This window comes from Trachypithecus francoisi, unplaced genomic scaffold, assembly GCF_009764315.1.
Source record: "Trachypithecus francoisi isolate TF-2019V2 unplaced genomic scaffold, Tfra_2.0 Lachesis_group14, whole genome shotgun sequence".
Taxonomy (NCBI): domain Eukaryota; kingdom Metazoa; phylum Chordata; class Mammalia; order Primates; family Cercopithecidae; genus Trachypithecus; species Trachypithecus francoisi.
In genome coordinates, this window is record NW_022681459.1 from 59,810,601 (window position 1) to 59,826,896 (window position 16,296).

A 16,296-nucleotide genomic window follows, 5' to 3' on the forward strand; every position below is an offset into this window, starting at 1 on the left:
GTGTGTGCTACCACACCTGGCCAGTTTTTGTACTTTTAGTAGAGATGGTGACCATGATGACCAGGCTGGTCTTGAACTCCTGGCCTCAAGTGAGCCACCTGCCTCAACCTTCCAAAGTGCTGGAATTACAAGTATGAGCCACCACGCCCAGCCAATTAGTCTGCTTTTAATTTAATAACTTAATGGATAGTTCTTACCAGTATCTTACTGTATTTTTCTGTTGTGATTCTTTTTAAATCTGCTACATTGTTTTTTATGAATTCCTGTTGCCTGCTAAATTTTTCAAACTTCACTTTTATTTCCTGGAACATACTAAATATAGTTCTTTTATAGTCGCCTGTTATCTCCAGTTTTGGAGTTCCTTTGGATCTATAACTGCCTCTCATGGTTCTTACTCATGTGGTCTCTGCAGCCAGTCCCCTGATTTTTTTTTTTTTTTTGAGACGGAGTCTCGCTCTGTAGCCTGGGCTGGAGTGCAGTGGCCGGATCTCAGCTCACTGCAAGCTCCGCCTCCCGGGTTCACGCCATTCTCCTGCCTCAGCCTCCGGAGTAGCTGGGACTACAGGCGCCCGCCACCTCACCCGGCTAGTTTTTTGTATTTTTTAGTAGAGACGGGGTTTCACCGTGTTAGCCAGGATGGTCTCGGTCTCCTGACCTCGTGATCCGCCCGCCTCGGCCTCCCAAAGTACTGGGATTACAGGCTTGAGCCACCGCGCCCGGCCAAAGTCCCCTGATTTTTGAATCCCAGCTCTGCCACTTGTTTGCAATGTGACCTCAAGCAAATAACTATTCTGCCTCTGTTTTTTTGCCTAGAAAACGGAAATAATAATTGTACCTACCTCGTGGGTGGTTGTGCCAGTTAAATTAGTTCATAACTAAAGCTTTTAGAACATTCCCAGACTGAAGTAATAATTAGATAAATTTTAGCTATTATTATTACCACCTAGAAGCTTTGGAAATACAGGGATACCTCATATTATTGCATTCTACTTTATTGTACTTTACAGATATTGTGGGATTTTTTTCGTTTTATAAATTCAAGATTTATGGCAACCCTGCCTTGATCAAGTCTAATTCTGTTGGTGCCAGTTTTTCAACAGCATATGCTCACTTTGTCTTTATGTCACATTTTGGTAATTCTCCCAATATTTTAAACATTTTATTTTTATTTTTATTTAATTTAACTTAATTTTATTTTATTTATTTTTGAGTCGGAGTCTCACTCTGTCTCCCAGGCTGGAGTGCAGTGGCGCCGTCTCAGCTCACTATAACGTCCGCCTTCTGGGTTCCAGCGATTCTCCTCCTCGGCCTTTCTGAGTAGCTGGGATTACAGGCGTGCGCCACCAGGCCTGGCTAATCCTTTGTATTTTTAGTAGAGGTGGAATTTCACCATGTTGGCCAGACTGGTCTAGAACTCCTGACCTGAAGTGATCTGCCTGTCTCGACCTCCCAAAGTGCTGGGATTACAGGCGTGAGCCACCACACCTGGCCCGAATATTTTAAATTTTTTTTTTTTCCTGAGATAAATTTTCGCTCTTGTTCCCCAGGCTGGAGTGCAATGGCGTGATTTTGGCTCACTGCAATCTCCGCCTCCTGGTTCAAGTGATTCTCCTGCCTCAGCCTCCCGAGTAGCTGGGATTACAGGCATGCACCACCACGCCCTGCTAATTTTGTATTTTTAGTAGAGATGGAGTTTTTCTGTATTGGCCAGGCTGGTCTCGAACTCCTGACCTCAGGCAATCCACCTACCTTGGCCTCCCAAAGTGCTGGGATTACAGGCGTGAGCCACCGCGCCCAACCTTAAACTCTTAAAATTGTTATTATCTGTTATGAAGATCTATGATCAGTGATCATTGATGTTACTTTTGTAATTGTTTTGGAGCACCACAAAGCACTCCCATATAAGACGGCGAACTTAATCTGTACATGTTGTGTATAGATGTGTGTTCAGACTGCTGCCAACTGGGTGTTCCCCCATCTCATCTTCTCCTCGGGTCTCTTTTTTTGAACACAACAGTATTGAAGTTAGCTCAGTTAATAACCTGACCGTGGGCCGGGCGCGGTGGCTCAAACCTGTAATCCCAGCACTTTGGGAGGCCGAGATGGGCGGATCACAAGGTCAGGAGATCGAGACCATCCTGGCTAACCCGGTGAAACCCCGTCTCTACTAAAAAATATAAAAAACTAGCCAGGCGAGGTGGCGGGTGCTTGTAGTCCCAGCTACTTGGGAGGCTGAGGCAGGAGAATGGCATAAACCCAGGAGGCGGAGCTTGCAGTGAGCTGAGATCCGGCCACTGCACTCCAGCCTGGGCGACAGAGCGAGACTCCGTCTCAAAAATAAATAAATAAATAAATAAAAAATAACCTGACCGTGGTCATTAAGTGTTCAAGTGAAAGGAAGGATTGCACATCTCTCACTTTCAATCAGAAGCTAGAAATGATTGCTTAGTGAGGAAGGCATGTCAGAAACCAAGACAGGCTGAATACTAGGCCTCTTGCACCAAACACGTAGCCAAGTTTTGAATGCAAGGAAAGATTGTTGAAGAAAATTGAAAGTACGACTCCAGTGAACACATGAATGAGAAGAAAATGAAACAACTTATTGCTAATACGGATAAAGTTTTAGTGACCCAGATGGAAAATCCAACCAGCCACAATATTCCCTTAAGCCAGAGCCTAATCCCAGAGCAAGACTTGAACTCTTTTCAGTTCTGTGAAGGCTGAAAGAGGTAAGAAGCTGCAGAAGGAAAGTTTGAAGCCAGCACAGATTGGTTCCTGAAGTTCTTGAAGCTCTCTCTATAACATTAAAATGCAAGTCGAAGCAGCAAGTGCTAATGTAGAAGCTGCAGCAAGTTATATAGAAGATGTAGCCAAGATCACTGATGAAGGTGGCTATATTGAACAGATACTCAGTGTAGCCTTATGTCAGAAGAAGATGCCATCTAGGACTTCCATAGTTAGGAGAAGTCAATGCCTGGCTTCAAAAGACAGGCTGACTCTTGATTAGAAGCTGGTGTAGCTGGTGAATTTAGGTTGATGCCAGTGCTCATTTACCATTCCAGTAATTCTAAGGCCCATAAATTTATGCTAAATCTACTCTGCCTGTGCTCTGTCGGTGGATCAACAAAACCTAGATGACTGCACATCTGTTTACAGCATGGTGTAATGAATATTTTAAGGCCATTGTTGAGACCTACTACTCAGAAAAGATTTCTTTCAAAATATTACTTCTTGACAGTGCACCTGGTCACCTAAGAACTCTGATGGAAATGTACAAGGAGATTGATTTTGTTTGCATGCTTGGTAACACAACATCTGTTCTGCAGCCCCTGGATCAAGGAGTCATTTTGACTTTCAAGTCTTATTATTTAAGAAATATGTTTCATAAGGCTGTGGCTGCTCTACGTAATAATTCTTTTAGGGGGTCTGGGCAGAATGAATTGAAAACCTTTTGGAAAGGATTTACCATTCTAAATGCCATTAAGAACATTTGTGATTTATGGGAGGAGGTCAGTACATGAACAAGAGTTTGGAAGATGATTCTAGCCCTCACGAATAACTTTGAGGGGTTCAGGACTTTAGTGGAGGCAGGAACTGGAGATGTGCTAGAAATAGCAAGAGAACTCGAATTAAGAGTGGAGCCTGGAGATGTGACTGGATTGCTGTAATCTCATGATAAAACTTGAACAGATGAGGAGTTGCTTCTTATGGATGACCAAAGTGATTTATTGAGATGGAATCTACTCCTGGTGAAGATGCAGTGAACATTGTTGAAATGCCAATGAAGGATTTAGAATGTTACATAAACATAGTTGATAAAGCAGTGGCAGGGTTGAAGAGAACTGACTGCAATTTTGAAAGAAGTTCTACTGTGGGTAAAATGCTATCAAACATTTTGGCATGCTATAGAAATTAATCTTTTATGAAAGGAAGAGCCAGTCCATGCATCAGACTTCATTGTTGTGTTATTTGAAGAAATTGCCACAGCCACCTCAGCCTTCAGCAACCACCACCCTAATTAGTCAGCAGCCATCAACATAGAGGCAACACCCTCTATCAGCAAAAATATTAGGACTCCCTGAAGGCTGAGATGATTGTTAGCATTTTTTAACAATAAAGTATTTTTTAAATTAAGGTATGTACATTGTCTTTTAGACATAATGCCATTTCACAGTAGACTGAAGTATAGTGTAAACATATAAAAGTTAATATGTGCTGGAAAACCAGAAAATTTGTGTGACTCGCTTTATTGCCATGATCTGGAACCAAACCCACAATACCTGCAATGTTATGCTTGTGGCTGATTTTTCATAGAATGTTTGTGTCTCTTTGACTGTTTTATTTTCTTTTTTTTTTTTTTTTTTGAGATGGAGCCTCGCTCTGTCGCCCAGGCTGGAGTGCAGTGGCCGGATCTCAGCTCACTGCAAGCTCCGCCTCCCGGGTTTACGCCATTCTCCTGCCTCAGCCTCCCAAGTAGCTGGGACTACAGGCGCCCGCCACCTCGCCTGGCTAGTTTTTTTTTTTTTTTGTATTTTTTAGTAGAGACGGGGTTTCACCGTGTTAGCCAGGATGGTCTCGATCTCCTGACCTCGTGATCCGCCCATCTTGGCCTCCCAAAGTGCTGGGATTACAGGCTTGAGCCACCGCGCCCGGCCGACTGTTTTATTTTCAAAATTTAGGATTGCAGGTGACTCTCCTTTGGCTTATTTCAGAATGACTGGGGTTAGGGTGTTTGCTAATTTCATGCCAGAGGTCAGGGAAGGAGGGAGAAAACTTGCACTTTAGAGGCCGTCTGCTTCCAAGTAGAGCTCCGACTGTCAGGCCACTGTCCCTCTGTGGGGAGGGTGGGGATTGGTCTTGTGGCTTGTAGTTCTTGCCATATAGAGTAAGAATGCGCTCCGTCGGCATTCTTCGTTGTGAATTAGAGGATTGATGAGGATTTAACCCTGCTGTGATTTCTATGAATGGACTGTAGATCCCAGGGTGTGGGATCTTTCCTAATTAGAGAATGACAAAAATTACCTGTCACAGAGTGCTGTTACACCAATCAGTAGTTATTTGTGTTTTTTAGGGTTTATTTTGTTGTTTGTTTGATAGCTAACCTCTTTTTCCATTTTTTTCCTTTTTGTCTTTTACTTTTTTTTTTTTTTGAGGTGGAATCTCACTGTCACCCAGGCTGGAGTGTGCAGTGTTGAAATCTCGGCTCACTGCAAGCTCTGCGTCCTAGGTGCAAGCAAGTGATTCTTGGATTACAGGTGACTGCCACCATGCCCAGCTAATTTTTGTATTTTTAGTAGAGGCAGGGTTTCACCATGTTGGCCAGGATGGTCTTGAACTCCTGACCTCAAGTGATCTGCCCACCTCAGCCTCCCAAAATGCTGGGATTACAGGCGTGAGCCACCGTGTCTGGTGTCTTTTACCTATTTTATGATTGGTTCAAGTTTTTACTTGAGAGAGGGAATGAGGGCGGTAATTCTAACAGTGATAATTTTAATTTACATGATACTTAGCTGTTTGCAGACTTATTGTGAGACATTTCTGTACGGTGCAAGGTAGGTTAATTCCATTTTTGCAGATGAAGAATATGAAACATATGGGTTAAATAACTTGCCCAAGTCTCAGAACAAGTGGCAAAACTAGGAAGTATTTAGATTTCCTAATTCTGAATGTAGTACTTTTTCCAACAGGTGACCCAGGAGGATCAGTAGAAAACAAATTTAATAGTGGAAGCAATTGTAGGTTGCTAAAATAAAATTGTATTTTTTGTTCACTTTGCTTACTAATATAAAATCCTATTTCTAGATGATTTTCTAAACATGTTTTTCTTGGTCTCTTTCTTCAAGTCATTTAGTTTGTCTCTAGGTAAGACAGTACTACTCAATGTTCTTTCTGTCTCTTCAGGAGAGAGATGGTGTGCACCAGTTGATACCCAATGTTCCCTTGTTTCTCCCTGGTGTGCACCCTGGTGTTCCTCTCCCTGGTATGCTCCCTGGTGTGTACCAGTTGATACCCAGTGTTCCCTTGTTCTCCCTGATACTACATCAGAGAAGTCCCCAATTGAGAAAGGAGGAGGAAGGTTTAATGGTTACTCAAATCTCTTGGAAAAGATGGCAAACTGATGTCAGGAGTAGTTTTCTTTTGTCTCGGTGTCTGTTATATTTATACATGGCACCCTCGTTATTATGGTTATGGCTTGTACCTTAAAATAAGGTCTAGAGCTACAGACATTTACAAAGTTCTTTTTTTTTTTTTTTTTTTTTGAGACAGAGTCTCACTGTGTTGGCCAGGCTGGAGTGCAGTCACACGATCTCGGCTCACTGCAACCTCTGTCTCCCGGACTCGAGCAATTCTCCTGCCTCAGCCTCCCAAGTAGCTGGGATTACAGGCATGAGCCACCACACCTGGCTAATTTTTGTATTCTTAGTAGAGACGGGGTTTCACCATGTTGGTCAGGCTGATCTCGAACTCCTGACCTTGTAATCTGCCCGCCGCAGTCTCCCTGTAATCCACGCCTGGGATTACAGGCGTGAGCCACCGTGCCTGGTCTTTTCTTTGTTTTTGTTTTTGAGATGGAGTCTTGCTCTGTCATCCAGGCTGGAGTGCAGTGGCGTGATCTTGGCTCACTGCAACCTCTACCTCCCGGGTTCCAGCAATTCTCCTGCCAAGTATCTGGGGCGACAGGCATGCGCCACTATGCTTGGCTAATTCTTGTATTTTTTAGTGGAGATGGAGTTTCACCTTATTGGCCAGGCTGGTCTTGAACTCCTGACCTCGTGATCCCCCTGCCCTGGCCTACAAAAGTTCTGGGATTACAGGCGTGATGAGCCACCGCACCCGGCGCAAAGTTCTTATGCTACTAAAATGATCTTTTTGTTTCTTTAAGGTTTTCTGATCCTGTATTAATTTGCTAATTCTTGATGCTCTTCTTGAATAATTAAAGGTAATAACTATTTCATCTTAGTTTGGAGTTAGCATTTTGATGTTTGTAATATATTTGAAATAATCCTGCAAAGTATTTATTGGTTTGGGCTGTTAAGTGAGAAGCTCAATCTTAAGAAGCACTTTTAGCTTATGGACTTTAAAAAAAAGCAAGAACTAGCACATCATTTCTTGGTATTTTGGAATTGTGGTGAGTTTGAGGCAACCGTGGAAGTGTAGAGTGTGTTGACTCACCTCTGCTCCTCCTAACTCCTATGTTCATTTCACAGGAGTTAATCGTCCAGACAATATTCCTCCCATGCCTGCATCCCCAGCCATATGGAGCGGACCCCATAAACTGTAAAAAGGTCCATTGGCTTTTATCTGTAGGGGACTAAACCCATAGAACATAGTTCTGCTTTTTGCTTCATTTGACAGGTTGACCTATGGTGTTGGTATCTCCAGTAAAATCAAGTCTAAATGCTTTGGTTGACTGCATTTCTCATTGTTTTGATCAGGAAGGCCAAGGACGTGTTAAAATCTGTTTGTCCCCTCCTGTATTTCCTTTCTAAGGTTGTTAGCCAGCACTTTTGTTTTACAGTGTGTTTTTGTTTGGACTCAACTTCTGCTCATAAATTCAGATGTGGTCAGTTGTTAAGACCATTTTGAATTTAAATGTCTCTGTTTCACTGGTTTTGTGTCTCCATGTTGATGTATATGGAAAGTAACTTTGCATGTTTTTGCATTTCGTTTGTACTAAACTTAAGTGCCTTCTTTCAAGGGTCAGAGGCATTGAAAGTAATTTAAAAAACTCTAAAGAAACCTTTTTATTCTCATTGCTTACATTTTTAATAACAAGTTAGGTAGTTTTTATTCTTCAGAAGTGGGATTTATTATGTAAAGCCACTTTTTGGAAGAGATGAAAATTAACCTGCCTTTCCTTATGCTTCAGTGAGAGGTGAGATTCAGAGCAGAGAATGAGGGGAGGGATTATGGAAACCCTTTCTTGATATTAATTTTCTTCACAGATTAAAATTTTTGGTCTTCATCTGTTACCTTTATGTTTGTCAGAAAGAGAATTTATATTGTCAACTTAATTCACCCAGTGTTTGAATGCTTGCTCTGTACGTGGCAGTAGGAGAACTAAGGTCCCACGCTGTGGGGGAAATAGAAGGGTAGATAACTCTGGTAATGCTTATCATGGTTTGTGTTCTAGGAAGGTGTTAAGGGAAAAGTGGGATTTGCACTGGACTTGACAGGTGAGTGGTATGTCAACAAAGCTGGTATTATTCAGGCAGAAGGACCAGGCTGAACAAAGGAAAAGATGCAGAAGGTGCCTGCTGGGTGTTCTGGGAATACACAACATCGCTAAGAACGGTAGAAATTAGGGCACATTCCTTATTAGTTCCCAACCTATCTTCTTCACTGACTGGCTGTATAACCTTATGAGAGTTAAACTCTCTGAGCCTTTGTTTCCTCATCTGTGTAATGACTAGTTACTACATCATAGAGTTAAGATTAAATGAGACTATAATATATTGCATTGCAGCTGGATGCAATGGCTCACACCTATAATCCTAGCACTTTGGGAGGCCAAGGCAGATGGATCACTTGAGGTCAGGAATTTGAGACCAGTCTGGCCAACGTGGTGAAACCTTGTCTCTACTAAAAATACAAAAATTAGCCGGGTGTTATGGCAAACGCCTGTAATTCCAGCTGCTCGGGAGACTGAGGCAGGAGAATCGCTTGAACCCCAGAGGCAGGCGTTGCGGTAAGCCGGGATTGCACCACTGCACTCCGGCCTGGACAACAGAGGGAGACTGTTTCAAAACAAACAAAAAATACTGTGTTGCACATAATTGAAACACTCAATAAAAGTAGTTGCAGTTATTAAGTTTTCTTTTTTATTTCTTGTTTTAAAATTAACGTGTTGGTCAAACTGTTTCTAAAAGGTGACTATGACCTGTAATCCCACCCCCAAAACATCTGTTGTCAGCAGTTCAATGAATATCAGTCATCTTTTTAATTTTCATCTCTATGCACCTTTGGTGGTGCTGGTGGTAGGTTGTTTTTTGTTTTGTTTTGGTGCAATCATGCCTTAGTTAGCAGAACATTTCTAAGAAGTACATCATTGAGTGATTTTTATCATTGGTCTAACATCTTAGGATGTACTTACACACACCTAGCCTGGGTGTAGCCAACTGCACATCTAGGCTATGTAGTATAGCCTATTGCTCCTAGGCTGCAAACCTGTACCGCGTGTTACTGTACTGAATGGCGTAGGCGATTGTAAAAGAATGGTAAGTATTTATGTATCTGCATATATCTAAACATAGAGAAGGTACAGTAAAAATAAGGTATAAAAGATAAGAAAGTTGCTCTGGGTGAGTCGGTGAGTGAATGTGAAGGCCCAGGATGTTACTGTACACTACTGTAGGTTGTATAAACACTGTACATTTGGGCTACACTAAATTTATGTTTAAAAGTTTTCTTGTTTCAATATTATTAACCTTAGATTACTGTAACTTTTTTTTTTTTTGAGATGGACGAGTCTTGCTCTGTCGCCTAGGCTGGAGTGCAGTGGCGCAATCTTGGCTCACTACAAGCTCCACCTCCCGGGTTTATACCATTCTCCTGCCTCAGCCTCCCAAGTAGCTTGGACTACAGGCGCCCACCACCACGCCTGGCTAATTTTTTGTATTTTTAGTAGAGACAGAGTTTCACCATATTAGCCAGGATGGTCTCGATCTCCTGACCTTGTGATCCACCTGCCTCGGCCTCTCAAAGTGTTGAGATTACAGGCGTGAGCCACCGTGCCCTGCCAGATTACTGTAACTTTTACTTTAAAAACTTTAACATTTTTTTAACGTTTTGACTCTTGTAATAACACTTAGCTTAAACCACAAACGCATTGTGCAGCTGTTCAAAAATATTTTGTCTTTGTGTTATTCTATAAACTTTTTTCTTTTATGATTGTTATTACTCTTAGAGATAAGGTCTCACTCTGTTCCAGGCTGGAGTGCAGTGGTATAGTCATAGCTCCCTGTGACCTCAAACTCCTGGGCTCAAGCAACCCTCACTTCAGCCTCCTGAGTAGGACTACAGGTGCATGCCACCATGCTTGACTATGTTTTTTTATTTTTTGTGGAGCTGGAATCATGCTACATTGCCCAGGCTGTTCTCAAATTCCTGGCATCAAGCAGTCCTGTCTCCTCTGCCTCCCAAAAGTTCTGGAATTGTAGATATGAGCCACCAGGCCTAGCCACTTTATTCTATAAGCTTTTTTCTATTTTTTATTATTATATGAGACAGAGTCTTGCTGTGTCGCCCAGGCTGGAGTGGAATGGTGTGATCTCAGCTCACTACAGCCTCCATGTCGTGGGTTCAAGCGATTCTCCTGCCTTAGCCTCCTGAGTAGCTGGTACCACACAGGCACACGCCATCACACCTGGCTAATTTTTGTATTTTGTTTTTTAGTAGAGATGGGATTTCACCATATTGGCCAGGCTGTTCTGGAACTCCTGACCTCAGGTGATCCACCCACCTCGGCCTCCCAAAGCACTGGGATTATAGACATGAGCCACCGCACCCAGCCATATTTAAATTATTTTTTATTTTTTAAACAACTTTTGTTACAAGCTAAGACACAAACACATGCATTAGCCTAAACCTGTACAGGGTCAGAATAATCAGTATCACTGTCTTCCAGCTTCACATCTTGGCCCACTGGGAGGTCTTTAGGGTCAATAACACACATGAAGCTGTCATCCCCTATGATAACAGTGTCTTATGTTTGTTTGCATTGGGTTTTTTTTTAAGACAGTCTCTCTGTGTCGCCCAGAATGGAGTGCAGTGGCACCATCTCGGCTCACTGCAAACTCCACCTCCCAGGTTCAAGCGATTCTTCGCCTCAGCCTTCCTTCCAAGTAGCTGGGATTACAGGCATGTACCAACATACCCAGCTCACTTTTGTATTTTTAGTAGAGATAGGTTTTGCCATGTTGGTGGAGCTGGTCTCGAACTCCTGGTCTCAAGTGACCTGCCCATCTTGGCCTCCCAAAGTGTTGGGATTACAGGTGTGAGCCACTGCGCCTTCTTTTGGGTACCTCCTGCAAGGCCTGGTGGTAGCTGTTTTACAGTTAACTTTTTAAATTATTTATTTTTTGAGATGTGGTCTTGCCATGTTGCCCAAGCTAGACTTGAAGTCCTGGGCTCAAGAGATCTTCCTGTCTCAGCCTCCTGAGTAGCCAGGACTACAGGCACATGCTCCCACACCCAGCTTTAGTTACTTAATTTTTATAAGTAGAATACATAGTATACATAACATAGAATTCCACATAGGATATGTAAACCAGTAACATAGTTTATTATCAAGTATTATATACTGTACATAGTTGTATGTGCTATGCTTTTATACCACTAACAGTATAGTAGGTTTATACCTGCATCACCATAAACAAGGAGGTAATACATTGCATTATGACAGCTACAACGTCACCAGGCGATGGGAATTTTTCAGCTCCGTTGTACTCTGATGGGACCACTATTGTGTACGTGGTCATTGTTGACAGAAATGCGTTATGTAGCACGTGACTGTTTTTATTGCTGTTGCTTCAACTTTAAGGTGTTTGGGAGGCAGGGAAGGGGAAAGCTGTGTGGCACACCTGGAAGACAAGTCTGCATGTGCTATACTAATAATTGGGAGCCAGTGAAGTTTTTAAAATAGTGGGTGAATTAATCAGATCTTTTTCAGGAAGATGCTGAAGTGCAAGTTGGATTGGAGGGGGAAGTCTAGTAGCAGAGCAACAAGTGTTTGCTTGGCTGCTGTTGGAGGACTTTGTAGATGTGAGGCGTATTTGTTACATGCCTTCAACAATATATGGCTCAGCTGGGGAGATGAGGCATTCATACCAAGTGTGGAAATAAAGACATAGCCACCAGGTAATGGTGTATGGACAAGAAGTGCTGTAGCTGTTTGGGGAAGGCAAGATCACCAAGCTGAGCAGTTTTCCTGAAGGCTTCAGTGAGGAAGCCAAGTGGCCTTGAGGAATGACTCAGATTTGGAAAGTGTTTTGGGGAGAGGCCAAGCACAAATCAAGAGGTCGGAGTGCATGGTCTGTGTGGAGTGATGGGTTTGGTTGGCCAATAGTGAACAATATGGTTGCAAAGGAAAATTGCCCATGGCCTTCAACAAACCTGTTACACACCCTATCTTCTGAGCCTTTCTTCACTGTTCTGCAGCTGTTGTTCTCTTGCAGTTTGAGGCTTTTCAGGATAGAACAGTGTCCTAGTTATCTTCCCAGGTCTAGTAAACAGCCCAGCACATAGTAGATGATTAAAAACAACAACAATAAAAGAATGATTGGATATTTGCTGCTTATGGAAGTTACAGACTGGATATCCTGCTGTTCCCTTAAACTTAGATCTCAAATAAAATCCTAATATCACCTCTCTCCTTCCCTTTTTTATTCTGTGCTAAGTTTAAACAGGTCACGTTCACCCCTCTGCTCCCACTGCTGTGTGCTTACCTAGCCATTCCATAATTATGGACATCTCTGTTGTCATACTGCATGACTCACCAGCACGTTGGATGTCCAACATGTCACATTTGCTTGGGGCTCCCCACTGCCTTTCCTCCTTCCTGTTTCTTCACTCTCCTTTTCTGGCTTCTTTTCCTCTTCTCCAACTTCTAAATGCTAGAGTGATTTCAGGAATCAGTCACTCCAAGTTAACCTCTAGACCAGTGGTTTTAAATCTTTTTTTCAGCCATACCAGATACCAGCCAAGTACAAACACACTACACCGTCATGTGCACACAGACAACAGAAACAAAAGTTTCACAAAACGGTTCTTATGCTTCATGAGCCTTGGATGCTGTTATTTTCCATTCTGCTTTATTTCATTTTTTTTAAGTGCTATTCATGACCCACTAAATTGATTTCACAGCCTACAGTTTGAAAAACTGCTCTGGGTGAGCTCATCTACTCTGTTGGCTTTAAGTACTACCTCTGTGCTAATGACCTTCCCGTTTTTATCCCTACCCCACCTTTCCTCGGAGATCCTGTCGCATTAGCTGTCTCCCTGCCATTTCCATGTGGCCGTGCAATGGGAATCGTGTGTTGCCATGTTTGGCAAAGCACTCTTGATTCCCGTTACCAGTCTTCATTCCTCTTCATAAATGGTGCCATGTTTGCAGTTGTTCTGTAAGGGATGGTGATGAAGTACAAGCTCCCCAGCCACTGCCTAAGCTCAGATCTGAGGCCTTGGGCAGCTACACTACCTGTCTCTACCATGTTGTCTTCATTTGAATAAAGTGGGGTTGTCACCTGTACCTCTTGGGATTATTGTGACAGTTGAATGAGTTTTCACCTGAAAAGATGTGGAACGGTTCCTGGCACATGGCTTGTGTTTAACTAGCATTGGCTGCTGCTGTTTATCATTGTTGTTACGGCTCTCATGTCCACTTCTGATTCATTAGCAATTTTTGTTGGCTCTAACTTCAAACTGTGTCTTTTTTGACCATGTGTCACCACCTCCATCAACAACACCACATTCACCCATGCAGCCAATATCCGTTAACCAGATTACCAACTAACTCCCTGTTCTGTCCTTGCCCCTCCCTATTCTGCTTTCCACAAAACAGCCAGAGGAGCCATTTGAGAACTGAAACCAGATCATGCCACTCTATAGCTTAAAACCCTCCAAAGGCTTCTAATAAAATCTGAACTTCCCCATGTGGCTCTTACTTTTTATAAGACCTTTCACTGATACTTCTCAAACAGCAACATGTGTGTGACTTGCTAGTGACCTTGTTAACATGCAGAATCTGATCCTGTAGGTCTGTGGGGCCTTGAGACACTACATCTCTAATAAGCTTGATCAGGTGAATATGGTAAATATCAGCAGTAGTGGACTGGGTTGCCATCAGTCTTCTGATGCAATGCCCTGGGAAGAACACAGCACCATGTGTCTGGTATTGCCACTAAGGAAGCATGACCTGAGTCTGGTCCTGAGGAAATACAGATCAGATTGAGGGTCATCTTGCAAAATGAAAAGACTGTACTCTGGCAGGGACATGGAAATCAGGAAGAGAAAAGGGAACTATTCCAGATTGACACTGGTGAGATGTAGCTCTGGGGTAGACTCCTGGACCAGAAAGGAAAAAGAGACATTGTTGAGACAGTTGACAGAATTCAAATGGGGTCTGTGGATTGGATTGAGAGTGTAGTATCAGTGTTGATTTCCTGATGTGGAGGCTTGTATGCTAGTTATGGAGGAGAATATCCTTGTTTTTGGAAATAACGCACTAGAGTATTGAGCAACAGTGGGGCTTCATGCCTTCAACCTGCTCTCAAAGGGGTCGGGAAAAGATAACAGAGCAAATGATGTAAAACATCAGTTGGAGAATCTCGCTGAAGAGGGTATGTGAGCCCTTTGAACTATTCTTGCACTTTTCTGTACATTTGAAATAATTTAAATCATTATTTTTTTGAGAGAGGCTCTTGCTCTGTCTCCCAAGCTGGAGTGAGTGTAGTGGCATGATCTTAGCTCACTGCAGTCTCCAGGGTTCAAGTGATTCTTGTGCCTCAGCCACCCGAGTAGCTGGGATTACAGGCGTGCACCACCATGCCCCGCTAATTTTTGTATTTTTAATAGAGACCGGGTTTCGCCATAATGGCCAGGCTGGTCTTGAACTCTTGGCCTCATGTGATCTACCTGCCTCGGCCTCTCAAAGTGCTGAGATTACAGGCGTGAGCCGCCACACCCAGTCTTAAAACTTTTTTAATACCCTATTGAGATTTTGACTGGAACCTATTAGAATTTTATAAACTAATATGTGGAGACTTAACCTCTTTATAATACTAGCCCTTTTTATCTAGCTATACTGTTTGTTCTGCTAGTTTGTTTCTTTCATTTTGTTTTGAGCTTTTTTGGGTTGTTCAGTAAAGTCTCTAATTTTCATATAGCTTTTGCCCACTTCTGCTTTGGATTGGTCATTGATATCTTTTGAATTTTAATTCAGAATTATATATATTTTTTATTTATTTTTAAGAGACAGAGTCTCACTCTGTCACTCAGGCTGGATTTCAGTGGTGTGATCTTGGCTCAATGCAACTTCCACCTCCTGTGTTCAAGTGATTCTCCTGCCACAGCCTCCTGAGTAGCTGGAATTACAGGTGTCTGCCACTACACGTGGCTAGTTTTTGTATTTTTAGTAGAGACCGCATTTCATCACGTTGACCTGGCTGGTCTTGAACTCCTGACCTCAGGTGATCTGCCTGCCTCAGCCTTCCAAAGTGCTGGGATTACAGACGTGAGCTACCAGACCCGGCCTGAATTGTATTTGAATGAATGATAAAATGGAACATCCTTTTAGGCTCTAAGTGGCAACACTGATTACTTCCCTTTTGCCTCTGAAGGTTTAGAAATTATGTATTAATACAACCTTTAAATGAAAAAATAAATTCAGTGACATCTCAGAAGCCCCTGTGCTCAGTATTTAAGAAAATCTCACAGGAACTCTAGCCCAGAGATGCCACTGCTCCCACCCTTCTTCTGCCTCCTTTCTGCAGGGAGCTGTGTGGCCATCCTGCTCACATATGTGGTAATCTGAAGTGATCTTGGGATGCCCCTGTGAAAATAAGACAGGTAGCCGTGGTGTGGGGGTGGGGAGTGGGGGATTGGGGGTGGGGCCAGGATAGGGCCCAGGTGCCTTTGGTCTGCTCAGGAGCAGATTTATGGCATCTCCTTGCAGAGTTACAGAAGCATGTGATGGATAGGATGCTTACAGCCTCTTGGCTGTTTTAGATTTTGTCTAATAATAGGCCTGCCCATTGTGGGATGGAATTCAGCTGACTTTAGGCCTGATTCTGAAAAATAACTTTGAGCTAGTGATTCTGTGTGCACACTTGCCTGGGCACTGTGGTGTCCAACAACCCTGTGTGTGGCATTGGCACCAGGCTTCCTGAAGTAGAGGTCATGTCTGGCAAGCTCCTCCCTTCCCTGTTGCTTCTGACTTGTGGGGTCCCCTGTGCCTCTATTTCTTTCCCTTGGGCAGAGCAGCACTTTGCTGTCAGTGGGAACAGATAAAGCTCTGATACTGTTGAGATAGTGTAAGGGTTGTAATTTTTAAATGAGGTTAATGACATTTTGGCCAAGTACTGTGGCTCACCCGGTAATCCCAGCACTTTGGGAAGCCAAGACAGGTGGATCGCTTGAGGTCAGGAGTTCAAGACCAGCCTGGCCAACACGGCAAAATGCTATCTCTAATAAAAATACAAAAATGAGCCAGGTGTGGTGGCAGGCGCCTGTAGTCTCAGCTCCTTGGGAGGCTGAGGCAGGAGAATTGCTTGAACCTGGGAGGCAGAGGCTACAGTG

General features: G+C 43.1%; 2 protein-coding genes across 4 annotated transcripts in view; one reads left to right on the top strand and one right to left on the bottom strand.

Annotated features, from left to right (window-relative positions):
• The window catches only part of LOC117096547 (extensin-like), a 40,558-nt gene extending 35,650 nt beyond the window's left edge, over positions 1-4,908 (bottom strand). The window contains exon 1 of the mRNA XM_033233957.1: positions 4,816-4,908. Coding sequence (XP_033089848.1) covers positions 4,816-4,908 — 93 coding nt within the window. The remainder of the gene's footprint in view (positions 1-4,815) is intronic.
• Positions 1-16,296, top strand: part of TCF20 (transcription factor 20) — a 114,088-nt gene that overhangs the window by 31,416 nt on the left and 66,376 nt on the right. The gene's annotated exons all lie outside the window — the stretch shown is intronic.